The sequence below is a fragment of the Lithobates pipiens genome, unplaced genomic scaffold (assembly GCF_037356315.1).
Source record: "Lithobates pipiens isolate NorthernLeopardFrog02 unplaced genomic scaffold, aLitPip1_a1.2 Scaffold_23, whole genome shotgun sequence".
NCBI lineage: Eukaryota > Metazoa > Chordata > Amphibia > Anura > Ranidae > Lithobates > Lithobates pipiens.
Window position 1 is genome coordinate 228,093,740 of NW_027507785.1, and position 18,250 is coordinate 228,111,989.

An 18,250-nucleotide genomic window follows, 5' to 3' on the forward strand; every position below is an offset into this window, starting at 1 on the left:
TTTATATTGGTTTACACCATAGAAATATTTTTAGTTTTTTGCACATTGACACTTTTGTTGTATATTTGCACGAAGCTGGTTTTTATTAACAAGTAGTTATTAGTATAATACTCATCCCTGGGGGTTGCTCTAGAGATTTTCTTACCTTAACACAAGCGTGGCATTTAATATATATATTTTTTTACAAAGCATTACCTCCCTATTTTCGTGAGTTTGTCTGGTCCCATTGAAAACCACATATCCAGCTCCAGCTCCTCCATCTTCCTAAAATTCAGGGTGGAGTGGGACTGCCTGATGTGAGTGTCTACTATAGGGTGACGCATCTCACAAGGCTGGTTGACTGGTGCTGTCATGCCGAGGCTAAGCACTGGGTGGCTATGGAATTGGAGGATTCAGACAGCATGTCAAAAAGTTGGCTGTGAATTCCCCCGCTGCTCCCTAGATCACTCAGTGACCACCTCACGTTGGCAAGCACCCTACAAGTATCTAGGGCAGTGTTCCGTAGCACCTCAATCTCCCCTCTGCCCTCCCCCATGTTCACCGATATGCATCTGCAGGTGGACTCGCAACACAGGTGATTTCCTGTTTTTTGCAAAGCTCTGGGTGAGTGAATTTGCCTCTCTGGCTCTCTCTACTCTCCAAGTCCCTATCTTTTGTCGTTCGGCACAAGCCCCATTTATCTTCCTCCCTTTCTCTGTTCTGCTCACTCTTCCTCAATCTGATTTCCCTCCTATTGCTCTCTCCCCTTCAATGGGAGCTCTTCCAGCTTGGAAACCCACCTTGCTGTAGTTTCCTCACTAGGTTTATATAGCCAATCGGATATGATGGAATTTGTCCTCTTATCGAATTATGCTGACCACTCGGGATCCTTCCCTGATCCGGGTGTTTACCCCCTTGTTTTTATTTTTACACCACAGGGTTACATTATTGTGCTAGAGCGTTCTACATAGAATTAGTCACATGGAGTTGCTTATCTTTGTGCCCTCTCAATTAAGAATATTTTATATGTGTTAGTTATGTTACACTGAGTATGCCTTGAATCTGTTAAGCTGCCTCTGAAGCTGCAAGGAATATTCAATATGTGTCTTTAATATGCGTATACTATTGCAACTTGTTTGACTCATGCTTTGTATATTGTACTGTTGGTTCAATAAAGGAATTACAAAAAAAAAATTTAAAATTAAAGAAAGAAATGCTTGAAATATATCACTATGTGTGTGTGTAACACATCTATATAAAATGTATGAGTTTAACTTTTTGAGTTTGGGTTACTGAAATAAACTTTTTAATGACATTCATATTTAATATTCATATTTATATGTGATCTTTCCACCAATCTGTGGTCTTCCACCAAGCGTGCTGGTAGTCATGAATCCTGTCTCATCACTAATGAGTTGCAGTAACTAATATATTTAAAGCCAAACTCTGGGCAAATATAAAATACACAAATTATTTCAACTTTTTAATCATTAATACATTAAATGTAAGTGCATGTATTTGACCTAGCATCGCATTTTGCAGTCCTTGCAAACTAAGGCTGGAGTGTGAGAGGAGGAAGCAGTACAGGCAGCCAATCAATTCAATTAATCAAATCATGTGCTGACAAGAAATATGGTGAAGGGAGGAGGTGGGTTCAACACTGTGAAAAGTGCCCTTTCATTGTCCATGTCCAGTAACAGTAGGCTGTGGTTGGTCAAAGACAGCCGGGGTCAGAGGAAGTGGGTTGAATGATGCTGGCCATCAGACTGAGGACACCTAATAGCAAAAAGTAAAAGTTAAGTAAAAGTACTATTTAAGGTTGTCCCTAGAAATTGTTACATTTGTCGAGGTTGATACAAGATTTTAAGTGCAAAAAAAGTGACCCAATGAGCATCTTACCTATTTTAACATGACATTTGTGTTTATTTATTCTACTTTTCTTACACAAGTTTTTTGCTTTTTTTTCCCTAAATAACATGCTGCCTTCAGCCGATTCAACAGACACTGAGTTTTCTGTTCATGAACATTTGGAAGATGGTGCAGAGGATGGAACTGGTAAGGATTAGCTGAAAACAGTGTTCCTAAAAATGGAGTAGAAATATGTAATTACAGTCATAGCAAAAATATTGGCACCCCTGCATTTCTGTCAGATAATGCTCCACTTAGCCTAGAACATTATTGCAATTACAAATGTTTAGGCATTCCCATGTTTATTTATTTTGTTTGTATTGGTATGACACAAAAAAGTGGAGAAACAAAAAGCCAAATTTGACACATTCCACGCAATACTCCAAAAATGGACTGGACGAAATTATTGGCACCTTCTCAAAATTGTAAGAAATAATTGCATTCCAAGTCTGTGATGCTCCTTTAATTTGTAAATTAACTCACCTGTATCAATTAACAGGTGCTGACAATATAGAAATCACACTGGCAACCAGTTAAAATGGTGAAACATTGACTCAACCTTTCTGTTGTGTGTGTGTGCCACACGGAGTATGGAGAAGAGAAAGAGCAGCAAATAATTGTCTAAGGATTTGAGAACAAAAATTGTAGAAAAGCATTCACAATCTCAAGGTTACAAGTCCATTAATGTTCCTGTATCCACTGTGTGCTACATTTTCAAGAAGTTTACAGTCAATGACACTGTAGCTGATCTCCCTGGATGTGAATGAGAGATAAAATCTGATCAAAGATTGCAACAAAGGAATTTTTTGAATGGTGGATAAAAGAAACTTGATCAACTTCCAGATAAATTCAAGCTGATCTTCAGGCACAGAGTACAACTCTGTCAGTTCGCACTATACATTGCCATCTGAATGTAAAGGAATGCTATGGTAGGAGACACACAAAAAAGCTAGATTGGAGTTTGCCAAAACTGACCTGAGGAAGGCAAAATCCATTTGGGGGAATGTGCTGTGGACAGACAAATCAAAAATACAGCTTTTCGGTAAAGCCCATCATTCCACTGTTTTCAGAAAAAGAAATGAGGCCTTTAAAGAAAAGACTACAGTCCCTACAGTCAAACATGGTGGAGATTCACCGATGTTTTGGGGTTGCTTTGCTGCTTCATGTACTGGATGTCTTGTTCGTGTGCATGGCATTATGAAATCTATAGACTACCGGCGAATTCTGGAGTGCAATGTAGGGCCCAGTGTCCGAAAGTCTCCGTCAGAAGTCATGGGTTTTACAGCAGGACAATGACCCAAAGCATACATCAAAAAGCACTTAGAAATGGTTTAAGGCAAAGCACTAGAGAGTAGTGAACTGGTCAGCAATAGTCCAGATCTAAATCCCATAGGGCACCAGTGTAGAGATCTCAAAACATCAGTTGGGAAAAGGAACCCTTCTGATCTGAGAGACCTGGAGCATTTGGCAAAAGAAGAGTGGTCCAAAATCCCATTAGAGAGGTGTAAGAAACTCATTTATGGTTACAGAAAGCGATTTGCTACCAAATATTAAATTGAGGGTGCCAATAATTTTTTCCAGTCCATTTTTGGAGTTTTACGTGAAATGTGTCAGATTTGGCTTTTTGTTTCTCAAATTTTTTGTGTCTTACCAATACAAACACAAGATATAAACATGAGAATGGCTAAAGATTTGTAATTGCAACAATTTTCTGGGCAAAGTGGTGCATTATCTGACAGAAATAGTGTCAATATTATTGACCATGACTGTACATCATCATTGATGTGTATGTAGTGCTACCTCCAAAGGAGCTGCTGGAATTTGGCCTATTTCCTCCACACAGCACCCACAGCCAAACAAAAGGGCTTAAGAAACAGTCTAGGAGTTTTAGTTTAGAATGTTTATTTAGGGAACATTGAACTTGGATGGGGATTGGGATACATGGAATTCCCAGAACTGCCAAAACTAGTAAACTCCAAACAAGCGGACGAGGAACTGCTAAAGTCCCTGGCTGCCAAAATCAAACTGAACTATGCTGCACACCATTGCCGGTAATAATGGGGAAGCTGAAATAAAGGCAAACGTTCCAAAAAGTGCTACTTCAAAGGCTTACCTACATTCCATCAGCTGAACCACTGCTCATATATGCCAAAAATAAGCCATGTCCTCATTGGCTTTGTGCTGGTGCCCCTACAAAAATGTACACAGAGTATCCCACAAACTTGGAAAAGGGGAAAAAGCAAAATAACAATGAACAAGGCCATGGGGCATACCCCATATGTGTCCAGTATATACAATAAATTAGAGTGAAAAAATATAAGGCATCTGCTGTACAATAGATATTTACATTTTTAAAGAAACATCTACCAAGTGCACTATATTAGTGCACCCCTCCGCCAAACATAACTGGTTGGTAGGGTAAAATGGCTAAACACCCTAAGTAACTATACTACAAATGGTATCATTACATATGTACAATTAATTTCCATGGACTACCTCAGCCGAGGCATAAGGACTTCTTGCAAGCCTGCAAAGACAGTACACAATACATTGCAATTTGTATGACCTAACATACTTACAGTGAGACTGTCCTCTCCTCAGAAGGTGACCTTCTCACCCGAAGAGGCACCTATCACTAACTTTCACATAGAGATAGCTTGTGCATCCAGCCCAGCCGAACCCACGTGTTAGGATGAAGAAGTGTGAAGTCCATCTGACCAATGCCTGCAGTGACCCCCCTCCTGCAGAACTCAGGCAACACATCTTCCCTTGATGGCCAGCCATTATTACTGGAACCTATAGCAATGCCTCTCCTACTTGTGGGCAATTGCAGAAACTCTTTAAGGAAGTCTTTTCCTCAAATTTTCCTTCATGTAGAGCCAGCGGGCAACTACCTTCTGACACAGTAGCACAGTATACAAGCTCAACTAGGTGACTAGGGTGCTCCACTGGCCAATAATCCTCGCAAAGTGTCTGTAACAACTAGGGGTTTGCCCTCTCCAGGTAGCAGTGTCTGGTTCAAACAGGAGAAGTCCTCTGCAACAGAAGATCCTCTCTCCCAGATTAATAAACAAGCTTCAGTTGCCCCCTCCTCTATTTGCAAGGATAGAAGGAATTGGGATTTGGGAAAGGGCTTCTAGCCCAACAGCAACAATGATTCTTCAGGCTTGGTAGCCTCTTTCAAACAGCACATTCAGTTCAAACAGGTAATAAACTCGACATTACTTTGTAATAGTGATCAGTATGTGGTATCCAGATCATCCTTCCATCAGGACCCTGAATATTGATAGCCCATGCTTGACTCTTCTTGTCTGGGCGATTGAGTACCACACGATCAATGTGGGTGGATCTCCCCAGACTCCAGTTATCCTTAATGGATAGAAATGTCTCCCAGAGTTTTGGCTTGGGTGGATTTTGGTGTGGTTTAGGAAAATAAAGGAAGTCCCATACAGCTTATTCACACCAAGCCTCTCTTTTTGCGCTTTGTTTCCTGCATTATGTCTTTGAGGGCATATAGGTAATCATGCCCATATTCCATGGCTATCTTTCACTGCACATACCTCTGAAAGCCAGAGAATCTGGGGATATTTTTCCTGTTGCCTCTCCCAGGTGGGGCATATGGGGCCTCCACTTTGGTGATCAGACTGGAATAAGCTTCATTCCGAGCTTGAGCCTGAGCATTAGTGCAAGCTTGGGACAAATCTGGGACCCTAGTGGTATAGGCCTCAGAGAATCCAAGGTTTCTGACACACCTCATACAAACAACCACTGCCTCCATCATTTTGCTATATGAACTTGGACATGGAGGACTCTTCAGATCCCCAGCTCCACTCCGTCTCCTCTTCTGATCCCAACTCACCGATTCTCTCTTCCAGGGATCCAAACTGGCATTTAAATCTGGGTGACCCCACGTCGATGATCCCTGGCACCTTCTCTCCTAAAGAGTTGGAAGACCCCAGTCTCTGGATCCATCAAGCCCCTCCTAGCCTTCTAGAGGCCAGACTTTGAGCTGCTGCGACCACAACTGATGCATCCTATGGGCGCAGCCCAGCCTCCACTATTTGGGTGCACGGTACCTCTGAAACACGATTTTCCCTGGTGTGCCGCACAGTGGTATTAGTGTGTACCATCAGTCCCGGCCCCAACGGTGCCCTCGGCACTGCTCTGCCTCTTCCAAAGGGAACAGCAACCATGGGTGTTAACACCTCAGAGGTAGTCCCTGTCTCCAAGTTTACATACAGGCTTCTGGGCTGACAGTCACTCGGCTCCAGTCTTAACAGCAGCTCTCCACAGTGCCCGCACTTGACCCCAAGCACGCAGCCTCACTGTCACATAAAAAAGACAGAGAAGCAGTGCCAATCTAAGTACAGCGATATTAATAACGCATTTATTTGAGTAGCAGGGCCGGTGCTACCACTAGGCAAACTAGGCAGCTGCCTAGGGTGCCCAGCCACTGGTGTTCCTACTCTCTTCTCTCTGCAGCAAGCAACTAAGTCTCAGAATCAGCAGGCAGCCTCTGCTCCTTTAGCACATAGTGTCAGAGGCGCAGTGGTGGCGGAGGACTGTCTGTGTCCCGACTCCCGAATGAATGGAAGTAAGCAAACATTAATTGATGGGCACTGGTAGGCTGTATTGATGGGCACTGGGGAGGCTGCCATTGATGGGCGCTGGGGGGGCTGCCATTGATGGGTGCTGGTAGGCTGCATTGATGGGCGTTGGTAGGCTGCATTTGATGGGTGCTTCATTAAAAAAGGTGGGGTATACATGGGCAGGGCAAAGGGGGTGGAGTCAAGGGGGCGGCAAAATTAGGTTTCGCCTAGGGTGTCAAAAATCCTTGTACCAGCCCTGTTGAGTAGTATTGCACTCACTGGAAATAGGAGAAAAGCAGGCACATCTTTATGAGTGGTCATTACCCAGGCTATGGACTTCCTTTTAAAACCCATTATCCTCACCTCGAGTCATCTATAACTATATATCCCTGTATTACAGTATATATACAGATACAGTTCCAATAGTGACTCTTTACTCCGCACTGGTTAGAACTTGGACTGCATTATTCAGCATTCTGACACCACATTTGTCATCATTTCAGATGACACAGCTTTGCCTGCTGGAACACCCTCGCGCAACAATTATTGTGTTTTTTCACTGTCACTGGCATCTGCCACATACCATTTCAAGGTGCTCTGTGTCTCCTTTGCTGCACATCGCTAAACTTCCCTGGGGTATCAACCGGACTCCGGTGTCCATCAGAATTTGGGTTCTGCATATCAGTCCACTCTGCAGGCTCTCCTACAACACGTGGAGCAGCCCCTGGGTTCCAGTTCACTCCGACATCCACCATCTTGTTGCTTCTCTCATGTGTCACCTTCTCAGCTACACTCGGCGGTGGAAGTGAACTCACAGCTCCCTCCCATTTATCGGATTGGCAGCCCACAAGCGACAACTCCACCCATGTTCTTTGACTAGCTGATTCTCTGGTGGTGGCTCCTTCTGCTGGGCAGATCTCTCTGGTGCGCTCTTTCCCATGTGGTACAGTGACTCTTTCACTGCTGCCACACAAACGCTGCTCAACATACATAAACTGCACTGTAAAGCAGATGGTGTCTCCTGCCACGGATACACAAACATATGCTTCATCTGTCTCCACTTGAGTCTCAGGCCACATACCTTTGCCCATGTGCTAACCAAACTCCTTCACTGCTATTTCTGAGAAACATTCTGCTACTACCAGCTGTATAGCAGATATTTTCTTCTATAGCATGTATACAGTCACAACCCCTGACGCGCTGATTCCGCATCCCTAGATTTTAAAGGGAACCCCGCACTAAATTTAAAAAAATGGTGTGAGGGTCCCCCCAAAATAGTTACCAGACCCTTATCTGAGCACAAAATCCAGCAGGCCACAAGAAAAGAGGGGGACGAGAGAGCGCCCCCCTCCTGAACTGTACCAGGCCCCACGCCCTCAACATGGGGAAGGTATTTCGGGGTCCCCCAAAACACCTTATCCCCATGTTGATGGGGATAAGGGCCTCTTCCCCACAACTCTTGCCCGGTGATTGTGGGGGTCTGCAGGCAGGGCTTGTGGGGAAGAGGCCCTTATCCCCATCAACATGGGGACAAAGTGTTTTGGGGGACCCCAAAGGACTCTTCCCTACGTTGAGGGCATGCAGCCTGGTATAGCTCAGGAGGAGGGGGAGCCCCAGATCTCCCCCCCATGTGACTGGGTATCGGGTACATTGTACCCCTATACATCCACCAAAAAAAGTGTCAAAAAAGCAAAAATGACAGGAGACAGTTTTTGACAATTCCTTTATTAAAAAAAAAAAAAGTGTCCCGCAATGTAAATCCATCTTCAATCACAGTGCCAACGACCGGAAAGAAAACAATGGAAGAACTCTGGCTTGAAGGGAGGCGTCCCCACGACTGCAGACTTTTCACGATGACAGCTGTTATATAGCTGAGGACAGGGCCCCCCGGTGACAAAAACAGGTGACCCCGCCCCTTCTGACGTTTCGCTAGACACTTTTTTTTTTTTAATTAAGGAATTGTCCAAAACAGTCTCCTGTAATTTTTACTTTTTTGACACTTTTTGGGTAAATGAGTAGGGGTACAATTTATTCAATACCCATTCAAATAGGGGGACGGGAGGCCTAAAATAAGGCTTATCTATAGGTACTCCAAATATCTCCTAAACATGTGCCATTTAGAAGATATTTACCTTGTAGTGCGCCAATGATGTCACTAGCAAGTACTGGCTCCGGCGCGCATGCGTGGGAGTGATGTCATACGACTCCGGCCAGTCACGTGTGGCCGTGTGGCCCCTGGAAGGAAGATGGATGCGGCCACCAGAGGGGCAGCGTAGGCTTCATTTGCAGGTAAGTGCCACATAATGGGCTAGTATGCGATGCATACTAGCCCATTATGCTTTTACTTTGCAGGGGAAAAAAAGAAGAAGTAAAACCCATAAGGGTTTACTTCCTCTTTAACTATCTGGGGTGTCCCAGAGCAATACCCTTGAGGGGAGGGAGATACATCATAAAGAAAAAAACACCATCAGTCATTAACCTATACCGCAGTTTGTAACAAACTATGGACAAATGCAGAATCCTCTGCAGCTCTAACATCCACTTGGTAAAACATTGCAAAAGTATGCACTAAAGACCAGGTAGCGGCCTAACAAATACCTGATGGTGAAATGCCCAAGAGGTTCATATACCCCTGGTACCATTTGTCCTTTCTTGGGCCCTTCCAGCAATACAAACAAGGCATCTGAATTTCTGATTTGTGACGACCTTTTCAGATAAACCCTAACGGCTCACACCACGTCCAAAGAATGCATCAGTTTTTCTGCAGCAGAATGAGGATGTGAAAAAAAAGGAGGGTAACACAATATCCTGATTTAAATGGAAAGCAGAAACTATCTTGGGCAAAAAGGATGGAAGAGGTTGCAGCACCACTTTATCGTGGTGTAAGACTAAATATGGCTGTTTGCAAGAAAGAGCCTCCAATTCCGACACCCTTCTTACCAAAGTGATAGTGATCAGTAAAGTTAACTTCCATGTCAAAAGAATCAATGGAGTTTCACAAATAGGTTCAAAAGGCTGTTTCTGTAGAACAGACAAAACTAAATTTAAGTTTCAAGGACACAAGGGTGGCTTGACAGGAGGGACCAAACGAGTCACTCCCTGCAGAAAAGTCTGAACCAAAGAGTGTGAAGCTATAGGCCTCTGAAAAAATATAGATAAGTCCAAAATGTGCCCTCTAATTGTTCCTAAGGCCAACTTCATCTCCATACCAGACTGGAGAAAGGAAAGGATTTTCCCGATCATATATTTCGGAGGTTGCCACTTTCTGGTTTCACACCAGGAATTGTAGGATTTCCAAATTTCCTGTGATAGATACTCCTAGTGACCGCCTTCCTGGCATTCAGTGTATGCCTGATCTGTCTCAGCCCTCCCCTCTTTCAGCCCCCCCATCTCTCAGTCCCCACCCCTCTGTCTCTCAGCCCACTCTGTCTCTCACTCCCCTCTCTCTTACACTCAACCCCTCTCACCCCCTTTCCCTCAACCCTCCTGTCTCTCACTCTCACTTCTCTCTCTCAGCCTCTCATGATATACAATAATGGATGTGGGGGCCTTTTGATGGGTGCAATTTTTTTTGGGGGGGGCAGCATTTATTTAATTAAAGTCCAGGGCCAAATTTTTGTCCCAGTTCAGCCCTGCATACGGGGTATCCCATTGTCGGCAAATTTCCAGAAAGACCTCAGCGTGAAGAGACCATTCTCTCGGATGCAGTTGCTTGTGACTGAGATAGTCCACCTTCCAAATCTCAACCCCGTAATATAGACTGCTGGGAGAACTGGCACATGTTTCTCTGCCAAAGTCAGAAGTCAGGACGTGGTTCATCTCCCGAACTAAATGGTTCTTGGTGACGCCTTTGTGGTTGAACCCTTATCGGACAACCCTGGAGCTTGACTGTCCAGAAAATCAGAGCCAGCCACACTGCTCGTAGCACTAGGACATTGATGGTCAGACTTTGTTCCTACCGAGACCATTCTCCCTAAACTGTGGAGTCCTCCAGGACAGCCCCCCAGACAGAGAGACAGGCATCTGTGGTCACTACCTTCCAGTTCACCTGGAAGGAAAGACTTTCTTCTTTCCATATTCCTATCCACCAACCACCAATTGAGGCTTGGCTGGACCGTGGGAGACAAAAGCATGCGACAATCCAGAGCTGATACTCTTGTTCCAGGCCAACAGAATGTTCTGTTGTAAAAGGTCTGGAATGGAACTGTGTTTAAAGAATTGCTTCGAACAAGGACACCATTCTCCATCCACAGCAGACCTATATAAAGCTGAATGAAGGGATGCCCCCTGCTTATTTCTCAAACTTGATCCTTCAGAGCATTGACCTTTCTTGTAGGTAGGAACACTTTTGCTTGAGCTGTGTCTAGAACTAGTCCTAAATACTCTAGACACTGAACCAGCTCTAAGGCTGACTTTTCAAAGATTAAGACCTAGCCCAGGTATTCCAAAAAGTAAACCATGAGAGCCACATTCTGCTTTAAGTTTTGTCCTGACTATTCCCTGAGCAAGAGGTCACCTAGATAACCTAACACCAGGATGCTTTGAGACCTTGAATGAATGAATGAATGAAATACTTGTATAGCGCACAATGCGAACTGAATCGCCTCTAGGCGCTGTGGCGAGCTTTGCTCATCTGCTAAAAGAGAAAGGTCTTGAGTTTTTTCCTTAGAAGGCCCAAAAGCAGTGGCAGAACTTTTGTAAACACCCGGGGTGCTGTTGCAAGCCCAAAGGCCTGAGCCACAAATTGGAAATTGGAAATGACGGTCCTCTATTGCAAAACAAAAAACTTTTGATGAGGTCGAAAAATTTGCAAATGCAGGTATGCATCCTTGATGTCTATGGATGCAAGAAAATCCACTACCCGCAGCAAGGCTACCACCAAGTATATTTACTCCATCCGAAAATGACCCAATGGTAAGCTATTGGTTCAAAGCTTTTCGGTCTAATATAGGTCTCACTTCCCAATTCGGTTTTGGACCTGTGAACAGGTTCGAATAGAACCCTGCAAACCTTTCTGATACTGGTACCTCTACAATCACCACTTGAAGCATCAAGTGGTCTAGTGCCTGAAACAAGCTCTTCTTAAGCCCTTGCACACACGGTCGTACATTCCGTCGGAAAATGTCCGATCGGACCGTGTTGTCGGATAATCCGACCATGTGTGGGCTACATCGGACTGTTTCCGTCGGAATATCCGACCAACAAAGTTTTAGAGCTGGGCTATAAAATTTTCTGACAACATGATCCGATCAGACTTCGTCTGATCATTTGTAGAGAATTCTGATCGGACAAAGTGCCACGCATGCTCAGCTCAAATTCCTAGACCAAAGCTATTGGCTACTAGCCTGAACGTAGTCCCATCGTAATGAAATAACGTCATCACGGTACGAAAGATCGGATTTTACGACAACTTTGTCTGACCGTGTGTATGCAACACCAGTTTCGGACAAAATCCGTCGGACAAAATCTGACGGATTTTGTTGTCGAAATGTCCGACCGTGTGTACAAGGGCTAAGAATATCCGAGGGAACGCTGGATCTCAAAAAACTATGAGGAGGCCTCAAATTCCAGCCTGTACCCTACAAACACTGTGGGGATGACCCACTTGTCTTCAGTCATTCTCTCCGCAGCCCCCTGCGGATGTCAAAACTGCCTGGAGGATGAAAAATTAATTACGCTTGTTCTTCCTCTTAAGAGGTAGAAGAGAGCTTTTTCCTCCAGAGATTTTCTGGATATATTTATCCAGATCCTCACCAAACAAAAACTAGCCAGTAGCTTCTTGTAAGGCTTTTAACTTTTTAACCACAGAATTCTGCACATATGCACTGACAAGAGAGCTAAATGCGAGACTTAGGCCCCTTTCACACTGACGTCCCGTTCAGGCCCGCTTGTCAGTTTTTCAGGCGGACCTGAACGGGTGCTCCATAGAGCTCTATGGAGCGTCGGATGTCATGACATGTCATGACATGTCCGCTGACATCCGACCCGCTCCGATCCGAATAAGTGTAACGGAGGAAAAAGCTATTTTTTTCATCCGTCTGCGGATCGGATCGGGTGACGACGGGCACTGCGGTCCGTCGTCATCCGATCTCCCATAGGGGAGAGCGGCGCTGTGACAGGTCTGTCCCTGCGCAGTGTGCAGAGACGGACCTGTCATCTCTCTGCTCAGCGGGGATCGACGGAGTGATCCCCGCTGAGCAAACGGATATCCACGGGGCGGATCAGAACTGATCCGCCCCGTGTGAAAGGACCCTTGCTGTATTGAGTCCTTGAGGGCATCCACGGCAAAGCACAAGGCCCGAAGTAAATCTGCCATTTCCTCAGAAGAATCATTCTGCTGACCAGGCCTATTAAAAAATTGAACACAATCCTTTAAGGACTAACAGACCCCAATTGCAGCCACAGCAGGCTGAATAGCTGACCCAGTGAGAGAAAAAGAGGCCTTTAATAATTACTCCTATTTCTTATCAGCAGTATAATACAATATAGTGTATTTGAACAAAGGGGCTTCACTTACCAATCTCGCTGAAGGGCCTAAATAAGATTTAAAAGCTCAATCTTCCCCCATCACAGTGGGTTTTGTCACTAAGGACCTTCAAGGACTGTGTACTCTTTGCACTTTCTGGGTCCACTCCCTTGGACCTGTACAGCACCCTACCGAAATTGCCTTAGTTCTTCATCGCCCAGGATTCTGCTATGCAGGGTTCAGCGGCATAAAAGGTTGCATTACCTTGTATATTCCATCATCCCTACACAAAGCTCAGGTACCATTTATTTTAGCCCTTAAGCCACTCCAAATGGATCTGATCACTTTAGTCCCTTGATTTTACAAGAATCAGAACTCACAGAGAACTTAATAACCATGATGATCACCTTTGAAACAGTGGCAGGAAAACTGAGGTACTTCCTGCTTGGGAGGGGTAATGTAGAGGGGGACTTCCTTTCTGTTTTGGTCAGCCAGTGTCCATTCACCTCTAGGTGGTGCATAACCCAGATAGTTAAGTATAAAGCCTGCTCTGTGTCTCGTGATGTACAAATAAAAAAAATAAAAAAAATGATAGGGTATGCTGTGTGACTGGAAATAACAAACATAGTGCGGTTTCTCAATTTTGACTGTAAAAGAGGAAATTGCTTTAAATGTATAGCTAAAGTATTATAAAATCCAACAGCAAAAGGTACAATCATGCATTGTTGCATATAAAATTAGAATGACATTTTCTTAAAACTTTAACCTTTTTTTTTTTTATATTACTACATCAAAGTGTATCCCATTAAAACAAACAAAAAAAACAACAACTTGATTCTTAAACTAAAAAAGTTCAAACTGCTATATATCAAAATGATCTGTTATTTTAATGTGCATAACTATACTTTATAAAGAGTAAATTGCATTTTTTAATGTAGCTCTCTTTTAATGACATTATATGAATATACTTGTATTGTTAAGGTTCTTCTATGTGTAATATGTCATTCAATGCTCTTAGGTAAACCTCATGGAAATGAAGACCAAAAAAAAACAGCAGAAGAAAAAGATGAAGATCTGAAAAATGCCCTTGACAATAAACTCATAGACAAGGATAACTGCAAACATAAAGTCAAGAAAGAGAAACAGAAAGAGGAGAAACAGGCAAAGGATGAACAGGAGAAGGAGAGCAAGGACAAAGATGAAACATATGGTAAAATCTACAGTAGTTGTAGTAGGCTTTTAGAAAATAATACATAGTAAGTGGAACCTGAACCAAAGAGTATGTTTAGCAAAGTTATTCATAGTTCATGGGTGCAAATTTGGATGCAAAATCCAAAATTTCTTTCATCAATAATCAGGGGGAGACACAGAAATTCATTAATCTAAATATAGTGTAGCACTGACTCCCGAAGGAGCGGCTGATTTTATTGGGCCTGCACTCTAGTGACAAAACCCCACTAACTTGCCTCAGTCCCCTTGACACAGCTGTGGTGCAATACAATACAGTACAATATATCACAATATACCTGTATTGTCCTCTCAGGATCCACTGGCTCCACCTGATGAGAGAAAACAATACTCCACACAACAAGGTACTTAACCACTTGCTTACTGGGCACTTAAACACCCTTCCTGCCCAGACCAATTTTCAGCTTTCAGTGCTCTCACACTTTGAATGACAACACTGTACCCACATGAATATTTTGTCCTTTTTTTCCCACAAATAGAGCTTTCTTTTGGTGGCATTTGATCACCTCTGGGTTTTTTATTTTTTGCTCTATAAATGAAAAAAGACCGGAAATTTGGAAAAAACGCATATTTCTTTGTTTCTGTGACAAAATTATGCAAATTATAAATTTTTCTTCATACATTTTTGCCACAATTTATACTGCTACATATCGGGTAAAAATAACCCAAATTAGTGGATATTATTTGGTCTTTGTGAAAGTTAGAGAGTCTACAAGCTGTGGTGCGAATCATACAAAATTGATCACTGGTGGCCTATCTCAATTCTTGTGACCCGAACAAGCCAGGAAAGTACAAATACCCCCCAAATGACCCCTTTTTGGAAAGTAGACATTCCAAGGTATTTAGTAAGAGGAATGGTGAGCTTTTTGATGTTGTCATTTTTTTCCCACAATTCTTTGCAAAATTAAGATTTTTTATGTTAGTTCTCTCACGTAGCATGTGTATACCACAAATGACACCCCCAAAAAAATTCTGCTACTCCTCCTGAGTATTACAATACCACATGTGTGGGACTATTTCACAGCCTAGCCACATAGAGAGGCCCAACATGCAGGGAGCGCCATCAGGTGTTCTAGGAGCATAAATTACACATCTAACTTGTTGACTACCTATTACACTTTTGAAGGCCCTGGAGCACCAGGACACTGATGACAGATGGCACTGATACCTGGCAATGATGACACTCATACGTGGCACTGATGACACGTGACACTGATGACAGATGGCACTAATACGTGGCACTGATGATGCGTGACACTGATGACAGATGGCACTGATAAGTGACATTGATGACACGTGACATTGACAACAGATGGCACGTGGCACATGGCACTAATATGTGGCACTGATGACAGATGGCACTATGTGGCACTGATGACACGTGGCACTGATGACAGATGGCACTGGGGACAAATGGCACTGACAACAGGTGGCACTGGGGACAGATAGCACTAACAGGTGGCACTGGGGGCAGGTAGCACTGGGGAGGATGGCACTGGGGAGGATGGCACTGGGGTGGATGGCAAAGGGGAGGATGGCAGGCAGGATGCCTGTGGCCAATCCTAGCTCAGGCTGTGCAGTACACGCCCCACACTATATAAGGCCGCCAGCGCGGCGGCCTTGTGTAGTGTGTTGGCGTCAGAAGCAGTTAGTGGGTGTTCTGTGTACCTTCAACACAGTATACACCAATCGTTATTGGCCGATTTTTCGATCTTGCTCTTCTGTAGTGGTTGTTGTCTGCGTGCCCTGACCGCATTATACATATATTCACCTATATAGCTAGCGATATATGTATCTTTTATAATAGAGCTTGCAGTGAGTGTTAGGAGCTTGTGCGTGCTGTCTGCATGCTCTGTACCCAGTACACACCGCTATATCCACCTACATAGCTCTTCTCTATTTGAGCCATCTTCCATCTGCAGGAGTTATTGGAAGTTGTGTGTGCCTCCAGCACAGCACAGTATACATCTGTATTTACCCTTTATTGCTGGTGTTCTATAATAAAGGCATCTGCAGGAGTTAGTGGGTGTTGTGTGCCTCCAGCACAATATACACTTCCCAATTGCTGTTTTTCCCAACTCCCTTCAGGCCATTACCATGTCTGGAAGGCCAGCAAGGAGAGGCAGACAGGCGCGAGCCGATAAAAGAGGGCAAGCAGGCTCTGTGTCTAGAGACAACAGTGCTGGTCGTGGACGCGGTGCATCGTCATCATCAGCATGTGGCCATGGGACACACTTGTCCTTCTTTTCGGCAGCTGGTCATGTTGAGCCGCAACATGCCAATGACTTGGTAGAGTGGATGACCAAGCCCTCTTCATCCTCCTCATCCTCTCTCACCCAGTCTCAGGGTACTAGCAAAGCAGCTGCCAACGCATCGCCTTCCCTCCTCTCAATGTCATCATCAGTGACTCCTTCCCTAGACCCACCACGTACTCCTGAGGAGTCTCCTAAACTCTTTGAGCACAGTGTTGGGTACATGCTCCAGGAGGATGCCCAGTGTTTTGTAGGCTCTGATGATGATACTCAGCTTGAGGAAGGCAGTAGCGTGAATGCAGAGAGAGGGGATGCTCAAGAAGGACAGCAATCTGGCAGTCATGTTCCACAAGCTGCAGCATACTGCCAGGTTTGCTACAGCGATGAAGAGGGAGGGGATGATGAGGGCACTGACTCCACGTGGGTGCCTGGTAGGAGAGAGGAGGAGGAGGAGGCACATGTCCAACGAGGCAGGATGCCCTCCGGGGGCCAGCTTAGGGGCAGCACACCGACTGAATCACACCGCAGAGCTCTGCCTGTGCAGGGCGCTGCCTCTGCGCGTTATTCTAAAAGTTCTATGGTGTGGGCCTTTTCTGAGACGAGTGCATCAGATCGCACCGCTGCTATTTGCAACATATGTCTCAAGCGTATCTCGCGTGGCCAAAACATCAGCCGCTTGGGCACCACATGCTTGACCAGACATATGTTGACCTGCCATGCAGCTCGTTGGCAAGCGTACCTCAAAGACCCACACCAAAGAACAAAGCGGACCTCTCCTTGCTCCTCATCAGCTGGCATCTCCAACCCCACTAGACCTTCAGTCCTCTCTGAAACCTGCTCTGAGAGGAATGAAGGTGTAGAATTAGGTGTGTCACAGCCAAGTGCTTCCGGGCACTCTGCTAGCAGTACACCCATGTCCGATTATAGCAGGCAAATGTCCCTGCCCCAGCTGCTGGACCAGCGAAAGAAGTTCACTCCCAGCCATCCACATGCCCAGCGGTTGAATGCTAGCTTGGCTAAATTGCTAGCACTTCAACTGCTGCCTTTTCAGTTGGTAGACTCGGCCCTCTTCCGTGAGTTTGTACAATGTGCGGTTCCTCAGTGGCAGGTCCCCAAACGCCACTTTTTCTCACGGAAGGCGATTCCGGCTCTCTACCGGCATGTGGAAGGCAATGTCCTTGCCTCGCTGGACAGGGCGGTCAGCGGTAAGGTGCATATTACCGCTGACTCATGGTCCAGCAGGCATGGACAGGGACGTTACCTGTCTTTCACGGCCCATTGGGTCACTCTTCTGGCAGCTGGGAAGGATGCAGGACAAGGTGCAGTAGTGTTGGAGGTTGTTCCGCCACCACGCCTTCAAAATGCTACTATTGGTTGTGACACACCTCTCTCCTCCACCCCCTCCTCTTCTTCTTCCTCCATGGCCTCTTCCAGTGCTCTGTCCTCAGAAACAGCGGTGCTCTGTAGGCGTTCCAGGGGCTACGCAAGTACGCAGGCAAAACGATGCCATGCCGTGCTTGCGCTGGTTTGTTTGGGGGAAGGGAGCCACACTGGGGCGGATGTTTTGTCAGCTCTGCAGGGGCAGGCCGAGAGGTGGTTGACGCCACGCCAGCTTAAGCCAGGAATGGGGGTTTGCGACAATGGCACCAACCTCCTCTCTGCCCTCCGACAGGGACAACTGACCCATGTGCCCTGTGTAGCTCACGTCCTTAACCTGGTGGTGCAGCGGTTCTTGGGCAGGTACCCCGGCTTACAGGATGTCCTGAAGCAGGCCAGGAAAGTCTGTGTGCATTTCCGCCGATCATTTA

At 45.1% G+C, this 18,250-nt stretch overlaps 1 protein-coding gene across 2 annotated transcripts in view; it reads left to right on the forward strand.

Moving 5' to 3' along the window:
- Positions 1 to 18,250, forward strand: part of ABCA4 (ATP binding cassette subfamily A member 4) — a 442,076-nt gene that overhangs the window by 250,766 nt on the left and 173,060 nt on the right. For both annotated transcript variants that reach the window (XM_077452886.1, XM_077452887.1), the window contains exons 20-21: positions 1,969 to 2,034; positions 13,961 to 14,152. In XM_077452886.1, coding sequence (XP_077309012.1) covers positions 1,969 to 2,034; positions 13,961 to 14,152 — 258 coding nt within the window. The remainder of the gene's footprint in view (positions 1 to 1,968; positions 2,035 to 13,960; positions 14,153 to 18,250) is intronic.